The 17,180-nt window shown below is 41.1% G+C and overlaps 1 protein-coding gene and 1 non-coding gene across 4 annotated transcripts; both read right to left on the bottom strand.

The window, feature by feature from the left end:
* Nucleotides 1-1,844: 1,844 nt before the first annotated feature.
* ZBTB2 (zinc finger and BTB domain containing 2) lies at nucleotides 1,845-9,960 on the bottom strand. 3 transcript variants are annotated; one of them, XM_060753563.2, is made up of 3 exons: nucleotides 9,686-9,960; nucleotides 6,736-6,918; nucleotides 1,845-4,748 (listed from the first exon to the last, which is right to left on the bottom strand). In XM_060753563.2, the coding sequence occupies exons 2-3, from the start codon at nucleotides 6,906-6,908 to the stop codon at nucleotides 3,386-3,388; spliced, it is 1,536 nt and encodes a 511-aa protein (XP_060609546.2). In that variant the 5' UTR covers nucleotides 6,909-6,918; nucleotides 9,686-9,960; the 3' UTR covers nucleotides 1,845-3,385. The 3 variants fall into 3 exon arrangements, with proteins under 3 accessions (XP_060609546.2, XP_060609547.2, XP_060609548.2); XM_060753564.2 differs by lacking the exon at nucleotides 9,686-9,960 and adding an exon at nucleotides 7,107-8,871; XM_060753565.2 differs by lacking the exon at nucleotides 9,686-9,960 and adding an exon at nucleotides 8,214-8,871.
* TRNAR-ACG (transfer RNA arginine (anticodon ACG)) lies at nucleotides 8,193-8,265 on the bottom strand. The gene has a single exon. It is a non-coding gene; the product is annotated as a tRNA-Arg (tRNA).
* Nucleotides 9,961-17,180: the final 7,220 nt, after the last annotated feature.

The raw sequence follows: 17,180 nt of genomic DNA, 5'->3' as shown, positions 1-17,180 counted from the left end.
GTGTGCTGCAGAGGAAGGTGGGCCCTCAGCCAAAGAGATCTAGCTCTAGAAGTTTGGGAAGATGGTCTGTATTGATCAGGCATGGGCAAACTTCAGCCCTCCAGGTATTTTGTAGTTCAACTCCCATAATTGTGAGAGTTGAAGTTCAGAACACCTGGAGAGCCGAAGTTTGCCCATACCTGGTATAGATGCAGAGAATCCTACTATGTGGGTTCTCAGATGAGCACTTTAAGAACCAGTTACAGGCAAGCAACCGAATGATACTAAAACGAATGATACTAAAGCATCAGATATAAATAATATAGAATTTTGGTTGTAGGATAGAATGCAATAGGATCTAGACAGGTGCAAATCATATCCCTTGCCCTAAATTCACAAATGCTTGGAAGTTGCTATCCTGCACTGCATCTGAAGAACTGAGTTTATTTCCTCGAAAGTTTGTGCTGAAATAAAAGCCAGTGAGTTAAAAAGCGCTGCCAGAGTCCTTTTTTCTCTCCTCCCTCCTTTTATTCCCTCCTCCCTCCTATTATCCTTTTAATAGAATAATATGTTGTTTTGTTATGTGCTTTCAAATGTATTCAGACTTTTGAGGATTATATTACAGGTTTTTCTTCGCATAACCTATTCAGAGATTTTCCTCTTGGGCTGAGAAAATTTGGTTTGCCCAAGTTTGTCAGGTGAGTTTCCATCGCTGAATGGGGATTCGAGTTCTAGTTCTACATTCAGATCACTGAGCCATGATGGATTCTCTGAGAAAATAGTGGCCTAAGGTATAGTGGTTCATTTATTTTGATACCACCTTAAAAGCCACAGCAGGACTTGACATTTCCAGATAGGTACAGGTCCTTGGATGGCTCCTCAGGAGTAAAATACATCCATTGTTCAGATTGACCTAGGAGCCACCAACCCTGCAGTTATTTTATTTATTTTGCATCTTTTTCCCAACAAGGAACTCAAAGCAGCTTACAATGTAAATAAAATATAGCTAAGATCATGTTGATAAAAAGATTTTAAAATTTAAGGTATCATGGTAAAACATTAATCTAAAAGATCCTTAATGGTTCAGTCTGCTTAAAAATATGCTGGGTTTTATTCTAGCAGTCGTTTATTTAAAAAATCTGGGTCCAGATGTAGAGATGTTTTACATATCGTAATATTTATCTATTCAAGCAGATGGAAATGAAATGAAGAATAGGAACAGAAACTTTTGGGAAGAAAACTGAATTCTACTCAGATTTTCTTCTCTCTTTCTCTCTGAATTGAGATCTTTGCTTTAACTTGGGAGCCTTGTGTGTTTCCTGCATGTATCACTACAGTCCACCAAGTACAAATTTTGCCTTGACAGTGACACAAATAGGCCTATTCAGTAAGAGACTCCTACTGAAGAATCTTTCCTCTTCTGCATGTCAGGAATAGGCACAGCTACATTTTCACAGATCATTGAAAACCTATATTTTAAGGTCAGCATTCTACCAGTCATTTATTGTGAAATCTCTCATATAGCTCATTATTGTGACTTTACTGGCAGGTGTGGGAAAATTCCAGGCACCAGCTTTCTGTCCTCAGGTTAAGCCAAGGGCTGTATGGCTCCAAAAATCTGCCCAAAGAGGTCTATGACAGTCCGGCATTATAAGTGTCCTTGCCTCATATTGCTGAGCTGCACTGGTCTTCAGTTCTTCCATCATCACTTGTAGCTGCAGATATAGCTCAGAATAAGCTACTGAGATTAATTCAAGAAACCCCTTGCTGCAGGATGAGACTTTGAGATCAAATGCCTAATAACTGCCGCACATGTACAGTGGCACATCTGTAGTTCTTCAACCACATTTGACTCAATAAAGATATTTGATTTTATACATTTTTTATTCTGTGAAATAATGTATAAAACATACAAACTGGAAAACATAACTAGACACAAAATAGGGTGATATTCAAATAAAACATGTATATAAAAGCAGAGCTGTATCTGCCTGTCTCTCCCTCATCAAAACTCTTCCTGCGTTTCTGGTGGGGTGGATCCTCTTATTGAATTTTCCACACTAGTACAAATTATTCATGACAACTTTTGGGTTTTTAAATACTACTGGAGAATATTCTGATATTTATATATAAAAAAGAAATCCAAAAATCAGAAACTTGATTTAAAATTTGTTCTGTCCATTATGTGTCCTCTCTGTATATGTTGCCTAGCTGGCACATAAATTAATGGAACGCAAAGGACAGTTTCCCATTCAGTGTTGCACTATTACAAGAAAACCAACCATGATACATTTTCCTTTCAGTTATAAAATGATACCAGTAGTTAAATATTAAGATCAGATTCTCTTTCCTTTCGTTCATACAGGTTCATCAGGTAAACTCAGATGGCTGTTTTAAAATCTATTTCGTTCTTTTTCTATGACTCCAGAAAGAATCAAATCTGTTTCTCCTGCTAGTTATGTACAAGTTTTCTGAAATCCAATTTCTTCCACTGTTTCGGATTACAGTACATTTCACCCCCACCAGCACCCGGGCCAGAAAATGCAAACACCCAGGATCAATGTATATATTATTGTTAAAAGAATCAATTGGTTAAGTTCAGTTATTAAAAATTGGTGGCCAGCTTGATTGGGAAGGGTGCGTGCATACATTTACCTGCATTTACCTGAAGAACATACACGCAAACACATTTTTATACATATAAAAGATTGCCATCACATTATTACTGCTATTTTAGTCAATGTTGATCCTGAGCACATTTACATGGAGATTTAAGTCCTACTGCTGTCAATGGGACTTACTAACAAGTCACTGTGCTGGCTTGATAGCTTTAGCAATACACTTTTTGAATGGGCATGTCAACGACATTACCTGGAACAAACACTTGACAAAAAACTTGTGCATTAAAAAAGTATCCTTTTTGTTAAGTGAATTTCCAAGTTTTTGTAAAATGAGAAATACACATCTCATTAGAATTCTATATCCCCAGCTAGTTTTCCTCTAAAAAGTCTATTTGCAATAAAAGAATTGTACTTTGATAAAGCTGTGTTTGTTTCCTTTCTGTCTTAGTTTACCTTGCATCTCAGTGCATTCAAACATGTACTTGACCTTAAAACTGGCTAATCTTATACAATTGCATTCTTAGCATTACAGCTTAGTTAACTGAGTTACCTTTACACATTTTCTTCTGTATTAAAATACATTATTATATTTGCATACAATAATCTTTATTAATTTTGTGTTTTTGCTGGGGAGAAAAAAGGGCAAGAGCCAGACTTTCTTTCATGTCAGTATAGTTATGGCTGGATGAAGGGAAGGAGGATAGGTTAAGTAAAAAAACAACAAAAACAAAGAATAAAACACATGTTTTTAGCTTTTTTAAAAAAAAATCACTTCTATATCAGAGTTAGTCCAACAACACTGCTTCCTGTTCTTTTTTGATGGAGTCTAAGACAGAATGGTCACTCTCTGTGGTTTCAGTATCCCCACTTCCAAGCAGAATAGATCTATCCTCTTCTAGTGTAAAGACAGAGTTCTGACTTTGGCACGAATGTTTGACAACTTCATTAGGGGTGGAAAATGTTTTGTCACATAGGTTGCATTTATAGGGTTTGTTAGTCTGCACCAACATGTTGTCCATCTGGTTGCCCTCCTCAAAAGTACAGAGCTCCAGAGTCTGCTTGTCCACCATCGTGTAGGTGTCTATGCTTTGGTTTAGACATACATGCCTAGCAGCTTGATTGGCCCGGCAGAAACTTTTGTCACACGTACTACACTTGAAAGGCTTGCCGGTATGTATGTACATGTGTTCTCTCCAATGGCTTTTTTGGATGAATTTGCGCCCACAAATGGAACATTCATATTTTCGCCTTTTGACCTCCCTTTCTTGATCTGCCTGCTCCAAGTTGTCTATGTCAGCAATATCAGAGGGAGGCGGTGTTTCTGCCTGCTGCTGCCCATCAATGATTGGTGAATCTGAGATCTGCTGCAGCTCACTGTCACTGATCATACCCGTTTCAGCCACTTCCATTGCATCTTTCTCAGGTACGTTATTACAAAGAGACAAGGGAACACTGCTTTCGCCATGCTGGCTAGACGTGAAGGGCACTCCAGTGTGAATCTGGAGGTGTTCACGCAAACTGCTTCGCAAATTGAACCGTCGACCACAGAGATGACAAGCATAGTACTTGGGGAAGCTTCCGTTCTTTTTCATAATGCTTGGCTTAACATGAGCTATTGTGAGGGAAGCAGGCTGATCATCCGAAGAAGAGGCCTCCATGTTGTTTTCATCTCCTGGGGGAGAAGGTTGAGAAGGAGCTGATGCCAATTCTGGAGACAGCGAAGGCTGCAGCTGGTCAGAAGTGGCCATATTTGTCTGGGGCACTTGAGGCAGAGCTGCTGGGGGTAACTGGGACACCTGGGGGGCTTCGTGCACCTGTTCTTGGCTTACTCTCGGCTGTGGCCTTGGCTCTCGAACAGGTTTGTCAGTTGCTGTGGCTGCCTTTGTTGGGTTTTTTGCCTGGTGATCTGCAATCTGAATCCCATATAACGAAGATGCTAGCGGAAAAACTTGCTCTGCATGTGCAAAGTTACCTTGGCTGGCAAGGCTAGCCTCTTGAATCAATGGGTATGCATGCAGAAACTTTATTCCTTGTTCCAAGCGAACTGGATCAATGAGTTGAGGTGCCATCTTCCCAGTGTACATCAAATGCAAAAGATAGCTGAAAATATCTGGCTGTATATCAGTTGCCTTCAAACGGACACATTCACTGAAATAAATTTTGAATAATTACTTAGGAACAAGGTTAAATATTCATACAAAACTATAACAATGGAAGTATGCAAAGTTGCAAGTCTATACACACTTAATTGGGAGCACGGCCCCCTGAGTCATGTCTAAGCAGATACATTTTTCACTAGAAAAGTAGAATCAGATCATAGTTGGAAAAGACCACAAGGGCCATCTAATTCAATCCTCTGCACTATGGCTATTGTGTGAATATTTAAAATTGTATTAAGCACTACTGATGCTTTGGAAAAATAGTAATGCTTCTTTATATTTTTAGATGTTAGTAAAGGCATAACATGCTATTTGTACTAAAATCAGTATTAGGAAGGAACATTATAGCAGATGGGAGAAAAACCTATTGGTTCATGAACCACAAGATGCAGTACCACACTTTTTTCATGCATTAGGCTGGTATCACAATACAGCTAAAAGAGTAGGCAAAGAGTATCCATTCCATCTGAAATCCTATGGCTGCTTTCTTCCTGCAGAATTCTGGGGCTTGTAGCTTAGGGAAGGAGCCTTTAAAATGCTCAGCCAGAGAGGTCCTGGGTCTCACTAAACTACAAGTCCCAGAATTCTGCAGGAAGAAAACAGCCATAGGATTTCAGATGGAATTGATACTCTTTACCTACTCTTTCAGCTTTAGTGTGATAAGACACCTACTATATTTCTCCAATTGCATACCTCTTCATTTGCTATTTGAATTCACAATATTTGGTTAGTAGTGGTGAGTCCAGGCATGGATTTTAGGCTCATATACTCATCCACACAAATGACAGTTGATTTGGGTATGGGATCCTTAAAGCAGATCTTACATATATTCAATAGCATAAAATCTGGGCTATATATCTGATAAACTGATAGACAAAGAAACTTTCAGCAGACTGCAGAGTTAACACATATGAAGCACCTTCCAAACAAGCCATTTTTTGTAGACCGGATTCTAGGAACTGTATGAGAAGTAAAGTATTTTTATTCACAATGGTGGAACTGCAGAAAGGAAACACAGCCACCAAGCTCCTTTTCTGAGAGGAAGAGCCAGAAGTGAAGGTTGTAGCTGGACAGAAAGACTTGTGTTGTCTGCTCTGTCAGGCAGATGTCATCATCTCAAGCTACTGTTTGCACTGCTACTGTGGATTTATAAATTAGTTTAAAAGCTGCAAATGGACTGTAATTTCAAATAAAACAGTCTACAACATAGCTTTCTAAACTGTCTGTCATGAGACGTTAGTATGTTGGTTGCAATGTGTAGGAGTCCATGGTGACGCAATGGGTTGTACTGACAGGACTGCTGACAGAAAGGTCAGTGGTTTGAATTTGGGGAGTTGGGTGAGTTCCTGTCTGTTACCTCCAGCTTTTTATGCAAGGACATGAGAGAAGCCTCTCACAGGATGGTAAAACATCCAGGCATCCCCTGGGCAACATCCTTGCAGACGCCCAATTCTCTCACACCAAAAGTGACTTGCAGTTTCTCAAGTCGCTCCCGACACAAAAAAGATATGTAGGTGTGTCACAGAATGCCAGAAAACTTGGAAATGCATGTTATTACCTTACAAACCATCTGCCTTTCTACATTTCATTATTACATTTCATTATTACATATATGTATGTGTCCATATCTCCTAAAAGGGGTTGGTTTAACTTTCGGTTTGGTAGTAAAAAGAAATTAGTAGGTCGCAGAATAATGAATATCTGAAAAGTGTGCCCCCAACATGAAATGTTTGGAAAGCTATGGCTCACAAGATTACAGTCTATGAACTGGGTCCACAATGAATCTGCTCCAAACTTTGCAGTGAAGTGCCCAGGAATTAAATTACAGTTGACACAACTAATTTGTGGAATAAGCTGGAAGTTAGTTAAGACAGACAATTTCACTTACACAGGAATGCCTTAACACTTTGTCATTTCTTGTCTATTCTATCTCGATTATCTCTTTTCTTAAAAGGAAAAAATAGGCTTATAATTACCTGCTTTGATGAACAAATAACATCTTGAAATAGTTCGAAAAAGCAGCAAGGACAGACTTGTGTGCCTTGAAGTAGACATCGCCAATTGCAACTGTGCAGTCACAAAGGAAGCCAAATTCCCTCTGAGCATTGAGTTGCTGAAGCAGAATAAGTCCATGGTTCGCTAAATCCATCTTTTAAAATCTGTAAACAAAACCGATAAAATATAATTCCCTTAAATTTAACAAAAGATCTGGACATTCAACTTGTCTTGGCAAGAATTGAAAATGATACCCAAAAGGAATCTAGACCAACCCTCTGTCATACATAAAGGCACTACTACTAAAGCTTCCCTGTGAAGTGGTCAACTAAAATTCATTTAAAATCCTCACGTGAGGTAAATTTTGTTGTTTATTCGTTCCGTTGCTTCCGCCTCTTCATGACCTCATGCACTGACTCTTCGTGACCTCATGCTTTGAATGTGATTTTCCTGTTTCTTGACAGGGGCCCACAAGGTCTCTTCCAACTCAATGATTCGCCTTCAAGGTCAAGCTAATCACTTCAAGGATACCATCCATCTATCTTGCCCTTGGTCAGGCCCTCTTCCTTTTCCCCCAGCATCATTATCTTCTTCAGGTTTTCCTGTCTCATTATGTGGCCAAAGTACTTCATCTTTGCCTCTAATATCCTTCCCTTGACCAACTGAATTTCAATGGGATAAATGTTCAAAATATACCTGGCACATGAATCCATAGTTGTAATGGGAAGGAGGTTACATCTACATTTTGTTCTGAAAAGTTTATAAATATGGGATTTCTGGAAAACATCCCAATAGCTATGTGGCAATATGTCTTCACATGACAGGACAAAAACACTTGCAGCACATTCAGTCCTCTGCTTGAAAAACTTTTTGTTAAAAAATTCAAAAACCAAATTCTTGTATTTTTTTAAAAGGGATTTTTTTAAAGGGAGCTGGGAATTCATGGATTTGTGTACCTTGGAGCCAAACCATAGTGGATAACCACTGAGCACAAGAAAACGAATCAAGACTGAAAAACAGGCAGAGCTGAAGATAATAATTTAAAAGTACAGTATGATGTTTCAGATGATGGAAGTCAAAGAAGACTGCAGTTTCAACATGTACAATGCTGGAAGTCCTTAAGAAATGGGGCCACAAAGTGGAGTCCACGACATGCAAGTGCAAAGTAGAGCAAACCACAGAACACCTACTCCAATGCAGTCTGAGCTACTACGTTGCAATGAGATGGCAACTACTGGATGGCATATGTTCTGTATCAGAAACGAGAGCTGATGTGGTCTATTCAATGCAATTTTCGTAACCAACACCCCAAACCAAATCTAAAGTTGTCCAAAAACTGAGTCAAACTGGTCCCTAGTTATAGAATCATAGAATTAGAAGAGACCTCATGGGTCATCTAGTCCAATCCCCCTGCCAAGAAACAGGAAATAAATTTTGCCGAGCCAGCCAGGAGTCGAACCTAGAATCTTCTGATCCGTAGTCAGACGCGTTATCCATTGCGCCACTGGCCCTGGTCAAAAAAAGGTTGGGCACCACTGACCGACTACAATGCAGCCTGAGCCCTGCCACATGCACAACGGAGGGCCCTTTCACAGCGACACCAGAGGCAGTCCCAAGTGGCCAGATCCTGGTCAAAAGACATTAAGCATCATGTCAAGTTTTTAAACTTTGTGTTTTTAAGCACATTTTAACTGTACCCTCAGCTCGCTTCTGACACTATAACTAAATAACATGTACAATACCACACGGCATGTAAAATGCCTCAGGTTAGGCCAGCTATCGTTTAAGGGCCAATGAAGTATCATTTCAGCTGCTCAGAGGCTGAGAGTGAAATGGCTGCCACTCCAGCGGAGAGCACAGGCTCCTCTCAGAGGCCCGCCCCCAAGCTCGCGCTTCTGTGCCGACTGAGGCAGGCCAAAAGGGCCCTGGGCGGGAGGGGGAGGGGAGGCGAAGAGCAGCCAATAGAGACAGAGGGCAGGAAACTTCCTTCGCTGTATCACGCGGAGCACAAACCGCCGGCGTTTCCTATTGGCTGGCCCATCTGGCCAATGGGTGCCGGCCGCACGAGCTAAGTAGGCTAGAGCTCCTGCCGCCACCGGCTGGCTCTCAATCTCTCCCTCTCTCATCCAGCCACAGCCCCGCCCCTCTCCTCTGCAGCCGACGCGGAGGCGCCACCACGTGCCCGCGCGCCGCAATCCCTCCCTCCCTCCCTCCTCCCCTCACGCACGCGCACACACTGAGACACACAGAGGAGGCCTTGCGATTGCCAAGCCGGCCGAAGGGGGCGTGGCGTAGGCAGGAGTGACGGCGGCGCGAGGCGACGTAAGTTCCTAAGGCAGCGCGAGAGCGAGCTGAAGGCGCGCGAGAGTCGGGAAGCCGCCGCCGCTGCTGCTGTTGCTGCTGCTGTCGCCAGGGCCGCCTCGGCAGCTGAGGAGACGCAGACGGAGCCGCCCACCCCAACCCAACCCCCCCGCCTCCCCTCTCGCGCTCTCTCTCTCCCTCCCTCCCTCCTCCTCCCTTTCCGCTCCGCGCGGCTGCCTCCTCAGCGCGCGCCCCTCCCCCACCCCCCCTCCTCCTTTGAGGCCGGGCTGTTGCTGCCGCCGCGGGTGAGACAGAGAAAGGGGGGCGGGGAAGGCAGGAAGGCAGGCGGGGGGAGGGGGGCAAACATGGCACGGAAGGGGGGCCCGTTAGGGAGCTCAAGCGAACCCAACGCGCCCCCACGCACCACCCCTCCCTCCCTTTCCCTCGAGGCCGTTCTTTTTGTCGGTTAGTCGGGGCTCTGCTTTCACCCCCGGAGCGAGGGCCTCAGCCGGGCCCTGCCGCCAGCACAATGGGTGGATGGGTGGCTGTGGGGCCTTCTCCCGACGCCGCCATGCCCGCCCCCACCCCCTCGATCTTGGGATATTATCGGGAAGAGGCAAAAGAGCTCACCTGGCTCGCACGCTCGGGGGGAGCCCCGCCGCCGCCTCCTCCTCCTCCTCCTCCTCCACACGCAGCAGCAGCAGCGCCAACAACGGAGACAGCGCGGCGGCGGCAGCAGCAGCACTGGCGGCGGCTTTTCCTGTCCGGTTACGTTAGGGTCACATGACCGAGAGCGGAGCAGAGAAGCTGTAGCGAGAGGAGCCCCCGCCGGGGAGAGAGAGAGGGAGGGAGGGAGGAGGGGGAGGGGAGGCGAGGCGGCGACGAGAAGCAGCAGCAGGAGGAGGAGGAGGAAGGGAGGGCTGCTCTGGCGGCAACTGCCTGCCTGCCTCCGCCGCCTCTTGCCGCGCACAGGCCGCACCGGCAGCAGAGGAAGCCCGGCCCTGCGGAAAGTGAGCGGCGTCTCTCAGCCATCGCGCCTCCATGCACTTAGTTCTTGTTCGGGTCGGAAAGGAGGAGAAGGGAGGGGGAAGCCGCCACGAGGTGGCCAAAACAAACACTGGGCTGAGTTGCAAATCGTCCTCAGCATCCAGGAGACACCTGGGGGATCCCTCATCCGAAGTGCCTGGGAAAAGACATGTCCATACTGCCACATATTCCAGTTCAAAGCAGATAACGTGGGGAAGGGGCTTTGGTCAAAGATACAAATCAATATAATAATTATTACTTATTTGGGGATGTGGAATAAATGTGTAGAGATGGGATCAAGAAATGTCCATGCTGCCACATAGATTTAATTATTTAAAAATACTCTGGATATCTTCTCCAAAATATTTATCCAGTGAGAAAGGAAATTATACATTATAACTGCAATTTTATATGAACTTAGTGGGTCTCCTTAAACTGGGCTGGCAGAACAAATATGTTCTGCATCCCCTGGCTATTAGATTTTTTTTTTTTTTACATTTTAAGTAACAGGCCTGTTCAAAGCAGATAAGTGAGATTTTATTCAGCTGTGGGGAAGGGGCTTTTGCCAAAGAGATAAAAACATGATACAAATGAATACAATAATTATTACTTATTTTGGGATGTGGAATAAATGTGTAGAGATGGGATCAAGTCTAAACACAAAATTCATGTACATCCTATGTAAATAATCAATGTAAATAATCTAAAAGTAATTTTATGCACTACTTTGAGCAATTTTGTGCAACTCAGCCACCCATGTGGACAATTTTGAAGGAATGTGGGTTTCATGATAAGAGGTGCTTCACTTGTTTTTCGTTCCAGATCACTGTTTATTAAAAGTATTTTTCATGGGAGCTATTTAAACTTTGTTTATAGTACTATACAGTAAGATTTTCAATAAGTGGGACAGGTAATACGGTCTCCATCTTTGTGTTGTTACAGTAACCCAGAATAAGTTAAATGAAAAAAGGTATTATAAATTAGAAACAAATCTAAACCAGTATCTTCATGTTGTAATTAGTTTGCAGAATATGACTTCTTGTTAATGCCAACCATATGCTAGTCTGAGGACAGTTATGTATGCTTAGCTTCTGTTAACATTTTTGATGTTTACATGCTCCTGATGGAAAGCAGTATTAGACTCCAGTCCAAAATATTTACTTTTGTGCGTGCCACAATGGAAGTGTTGAGATTTTAGGAACAAAAGGTTTTTTTAAAAAACAACAACAACAACAAAAAATAGTACTAAGGGTATCAACCTAATCTGAAACAGTGCTATATCCCCCAAAATGAATAGGATTCTGCTGGCAAGGGTTGTGAGTAATTGGAGGCTTGTTACTTAAAATGTAAAAGAATTACTGAATGAACTATTCTAATAGCCGGGGGATGCAGAACATATTTGTTCAGCCATCCCAGTTTAGGGAGACCAACTAAGTTCATATAAAATTGCAGTTATAATGTATAATTTCCTTTCTCACTAGATAAATAGATAAATAGAGAAGATATCCAGAGTATTTTTAAATAACAATCTGTACTAGCTCACTGCATTGCTTTCTGTTAGGGGATTAAGCAGGGCATTTCTGGATTGCCTTTCTGCCTTCAGCCATGGACAATATTAGAGTTTACTTTTGTAGCATTACTAAGAGAAAACCTAGAATATTTTACTTAAAACACTTTCATTACTATTTGAGAGTAAGCTGTGTTGAACAATGAATTATTTCAGTGTGTATAAAATTGCAGGTTTGATTTCTTAATAAAGTTTGGTTTTAATAAAAATGTTGCTCTTGATTTATACATTAATTATAATAAACTGTTGGAAAATGTGTTTTTGTTCTTTACTATCAAGGAACGGTATTTCCCAAGGAAAGTGTATTGCTCCTTTAGTTTCAGAACGTTGTCATGATTTATAAAAGCCATTTTTGCTGTTATTCTTATTAAACTTGAGAACAAATGTGCTATATAGGCTCCTCTCTACACACCTTAGTTCTACCTTGGTTACAGTGAGTTCATAAGTATAGTGAATCAGAAAAGTTATACGCTTAAGTATACCATTCTTAGTGACACATTGTATTTCAATGTTTTGTTATGTTTTAGGATTCAAGCTGCATTCTGGTTGCTTGAAATTGCTGTTTAGCAAGGAAGAAGGGAACCATGACTTAGGTATTCATGCAACCTCATTAACAGTACCCTTTTTAGGGTAAATTGGGGGGGATGGGAAATATGATGTATATATTCAGTTTTATCATATTTATTTACTGTATTATAAGTATCTTATTTAACTTACTACTTATTCAGTTGTATCAAGCTTTGTCGTTTGGTATGGTAATAATAGCTTAAGGGCTAATCAATAATTAATACACCTACAGTACCCTTAAAAAAAGAAAGTTCAGATCATTATATGTATATCAGTATTGGAACATTACTTCATTCTCAATCAGGAAGGACATTTAAGACATCTGGATTATCGCTTCCTGTAGGAATTACTGAAGGCACAGAACAGATAAGGTATTGCAAGCTTAATAGTGGTAATAAAAGAGCTCCCCGTGGAATTCAGCAAATTAGATTATTTCCGATATCCAGTTTTTAAATGCAGTTCTGGTTTGTGTAATATAGTGCTTTGGTCTTTCTATTTGTATGGTTCTTTGGTGACCACTTAAAGCAAGAATAATACAGTAATTTCCAGGGGAAGTATTAAATACAAAGTAATTATGTATACATAATTGTTCAATACTCATCAAAAGCTGGATATTCTGAGAAAAATTTCTAAATTACAAAACTCACACAGTACTTGATGTACACACTGATCAGGTCTGACTGGTTAGCTTTTAATAAGCAAGACTGGACCCCTTCAGAGCATTCTATGGGGGCAGGTGTCAGTTTCAAAACATCTGCATTTTGAAGCTTATACATTATTTGGACATCAGTCAATGCTGCCTCATAAATATCCCTTTGAGCAGTACTGACTGCTGAATGTTAGTAGAAGGAACCATTCCTTAAGCTCAATCAGGGGATATCCATTCATGTATCATTAAAATATGGGAACTAGCAATGATAGCTTTTCAGGAAAAAGCTGGATAAACCAAGCAATGATGTGATTCATTGCTTGTTTGTTTCTACAATTAGCAGCTTCTTGCTAGAAATATTTATATACATCTACTCCATTTACATACATATACTCCATCTGAAATATTTATCTGTTTGATTTATATCCTCTATGTGTACCAAGTTGGGTACACAATTAGGTCATTATTATGAGTATAACTAAATACAGGCAGTCCCCAAGTTATGAACAAGATGGGTTCTGTTGGTTTGTTCTTAAGTTGAATTTATATGTAAGTCGGAACATGTACATTTTTTAAGTGTAATTCCTGCCATATATACATATACACATACACACACAAATACACACAAGCTTTAGGTAGCATAGGAAAGGGTTAACACCTCTTTGGTGTTTGCTTTGCTGTCTTTGTCCCCATTTAGAAGAATTCATCTCATTTTCTGTCCTTGTGATCATTCGATTTTGAAAAATGTGGCTCGTTGAAACAAGGATTGGTGATAAACTTCAGTGGAGACACTTTTTCCCCATGATAACTCTTCCAGACATTATTTCCCCTTCCTAGGATTAGATTTCTCTCACCTGCTAGTGTCTAAGCCCCATTCTTAACTATGAGTAGTTTGTAAGTCGGATGTTTGTAACCCGGGGACTGCCTGTACTGAGATGAACTGTTTTTGTGCAGCTTGTGCTGGTTGATGTACCACCACTGATAATCAGTGTTACAAAATGTTTACTAAATATTTAATTACACTGATTTTAATAGTCTCAAAGCAGATCTTATTTTTTTCCAGAGAATAGGAATAGTCTGAAAGCCTATTTGCAATATGTGTACACATCCCATTTTCCTCAAACCGAAACTATGGTTGCTTGTTCTTTTTCTAGATACAAAGTTTTCTCTCCACATGTTACACAGTAAATATACCTTATCAGTGTTTTACTGTTGGTTTGTTACTGCCTACTTTCCCAGCTGCCAAATAACGTGCTGTTTAACTGTCATCATGTACACTATTTTAATAATTGTTTAACATAATTTATATGCATTTCATAATAAGCCAGACAACATAGAGGTACTTTGTGCAACAACTTTTTAAGTTGCTGCTTTGGCAAGTAAGTATTTACATACCGTATATTATTTTCTTTCAAGAGTGTAAGAAACATTTGTAGATTCAGTATTTCTGGGATGGTACATCTTTTAGTATTATGGCCTTTTCAAGCCATGTTTGCATATTTCTTTTAGATTTCATCTATTCCTGTCCTAGAGAGAGTTGTCTTCTCAGCCATGCTTTTGACTTCTTTCTCTTGGAATTATTTGTGGGTACAGAATTGTTCAGGTATACTTAAGGGTCTCATAACGGGTCTGCAGCCTTTGTGTGTGATGGGAGCTGCCTGTTTACAAGTCGCTGTTGTGGTGGACATGGCACATCAAGAAACACAATGTCACAAAACTACCAAAGCTGAACCAATGCGGACAAAAGGTTGAGATGCAAGGTAAAGGTGGAAACTGATATCCACTACAGAATCACTTGTTTGAAACTATTTTTCTTTTTACAGGATTATCACTTTAAAAGTCATCTCAGGAATCCCCTAACCACAAATACTGCCAGCCCTTTTATATCACCTTTAAACCTTCTGTCGACATAAATTCCCTTTAACCCATCAATTCAATGACAAACAGTTATGGAAACATTTCTCCCCAAGATTCTAGTAATCCTCCAACCTTTCCACTGTAACCTGGATTGTTTAGCAGTTGCTCTTGTCAGCAGGAGGTCCCCAACAAAGGAAGCAGCAGAAACAGGACCTTACCTCCTTTACAACAAGCAGTTTGGGTGCTGTCCTTCAGTTCTCCAGGGCTGAGGCATAATGGGAAAAGGAATTTATGATGGCAGGCAGCTATATGCTGGAAATGTTCAGGTTGCAGTCATCCAAAGTTGGGAAAACGTAATGGGATTCTGTGTGTCACATTTGGGGAACCATAAGAATCTGGATTGGCTTTGGCAGGTGAAGTGGCCATAAATGTTTACATTTAAGATCCATTTAACAAGTACATGGAAAATTGTAAGTTTGGGTTAAATATGGAAGAAAGAAATTCAGATGAACCAAAGAGTCATGCCAACATCGTGGCTTGGATGTTGAATTTAAACATTGGCATTAAATATTTATTAACTAGCCTAGATTTAAGAGTCTTGTGACTTTTGGGATTCATATTTATGGTTAATGTTAAAATATAGCCTCCAAAACTTAAGCCAAGCAGTGCTTCAACAAAAAAAAAATGTTTCAGTAATGTAACAGCTTTTAGGTAGTTCAGCTATATTTTCTACTACATCACAGGAATCCTTAATGCTTTGAAGAAATGTCGCCCTTTCTAAATCACCTGAGCCACTTGCCTCCTGTCATCCTGCTGTCTTTAGGAATGGGAAATTGCCTTCCTGGATCTGAGATTGGTAGTGCCTAATTGCATCTGGCCAGTAAACAGTTAAAATAGGGTCCCAGGTCTGTTTGCTAACATGGAGTGTTTTTGGATTTGTGTGTAATATTTTTTTAAAAAAGGCATTCACTCAGCCTCTTGTGTATGACAAATGCAGTGCCAGCCACTGACTGTACCTCTGAGAGTAGCAGAAACAGAAAGCACAATCATGTACATTGTGGTCTTATTGTGGTTGAACACTATTATTACTATCTTTATATCCCGCCTTTCTATCCATGGGGACTCAAGTGGGCTAACATCTATTCACACTAGACAGTTAGAAAGGAAAATACAGAAGTTAAAAACCAATCAAATAGTAAGTGTTGTAAAAACAGAATTAAAATACACTAAAATGGCCTTTAAAGCTAATATCCTCTCAATCCCACCAAATCTTCCAAAAGCCTTTCCCTTCCCCAAACGCCTGTTGGTAGAAGAAGGTTTTGACCTGCTTGTGGAAAGCCAGCAGGGATGGGGCCATCCTGCTGTCTTGGGAGGGAGTTCCACAGTCTGGGAGCAGCCTCTGAAATGGCCCTCCTGTGTTCCCACTAAGTTCATTTGAGATGGTGGTGGGTCTGAGAGAAGGCCCTCCTCAGTAGATTGTAGATGTCTCCCAGGTTAATATAAAGACCTGCAATCCTTGAGATAACCTGGACTGGGCTTTGTATATCAAAACCAGCACTTTGAATTGGACTCAGAAACGTATTGGCAGCCAGTGGAGCTGTCACAACAGAGGAATTGTCTGCTCCCTGTAGCCAGCCCATTAGCAGTCCGGCTACTGCTCTGTGCACTTTTCAAAGGCAGCCCCATGTAGAGTGCATTACAGTAGTCCAACAGGGATGTAACCAAGGCATGTACCACTGTGGTCAGATCTGAATTCTCCAGGAACGGGCACAGTTAGTGCATTATCCTTAACTGAGAAAGCATTCCTGCTCACTGGTGAAACCTGGGCCTCCAGGTTTAGAGCCGAATCCAGTACTCCCAAACCGAACCTGTGTATTCATGGGAAATGAAACGCCATCTAAAGGAGGCTGACTCCCTATTCCCAGATCTGTGTTACAACTGACTAGGAGCACCTCTGTCTTGTCAGCATTAAGCTTCAATTTGCCCTCATCCAGTCCATTACAGCTGCCAGGCATCACTTTCGCACAGGAACCGCTTCCTTGTACATGCTAAGCCTTGAAAAAAAAAACTAGTAACAAAAGGACCACGAGAATCTTCCTCTTGAGAGGATAAGTTGAAAGTTTAATTTATAAAAGATGACAAAAGGTATAGAAAAGTATAGATTTTTGGGAGATAAAAGTACATTTTTGTTGTAATGAAGATACCTAATTGATTCAGATATAGCTTTTAAAGTTGATAAAATATGCTCCATCAGATTCATAACTAATTTAACAAAGCAAACGAATCTGAATCATAGTGAAGACAAGCTTAGACAACATACAATGCTACTTTGGTATTAGGGTTTGGCTCCAGAACCACCACCATGGATACCAAAATCCATGGATACTCAAGTTCCACTATACAATGGCATAGTAAAATTGTGTCCTTATATAAAATGGCAAAAGCAAACTTTGCTTTTT

Source organism: Anolis sagrei, chromosome 1, assembly GCF_037176765.1.
Source record: "Anolis sagrei isolate rAnoSag1 chromosome 1, rAnoSag1.mat, whole genome shotgun sequence".
Classification (NCBI taxonomy): domain Eukaryota; kingdom Metazoa; phylum Chordata; class Lepidosauria; order Squamata; family Dactyloidae; genus Anolis; species Anolis sagrei.
Note: the sequence above shows the minus strand (reverse complement) of the source record. Positions and strands in the feature narration are given on the sequence as shown.

Excerpts from the sequence above, each read along its gene's own strand:
- ZBTB2 (XM_060753563.2), bottom strand. The coding sequence starts at position 6,908 with ATGGATTTAGCGAACCATGGACTTATTCTGCTTCAGCAACTCAATGCT. Across the intron at positions 4,749-6,735 it reads TTATTTGTTCATCAAAGCAG|TGAATGTGTCCGTTTGAAGG; the intron begins GTAATTATAAGC and ends AATTTATTTCAG.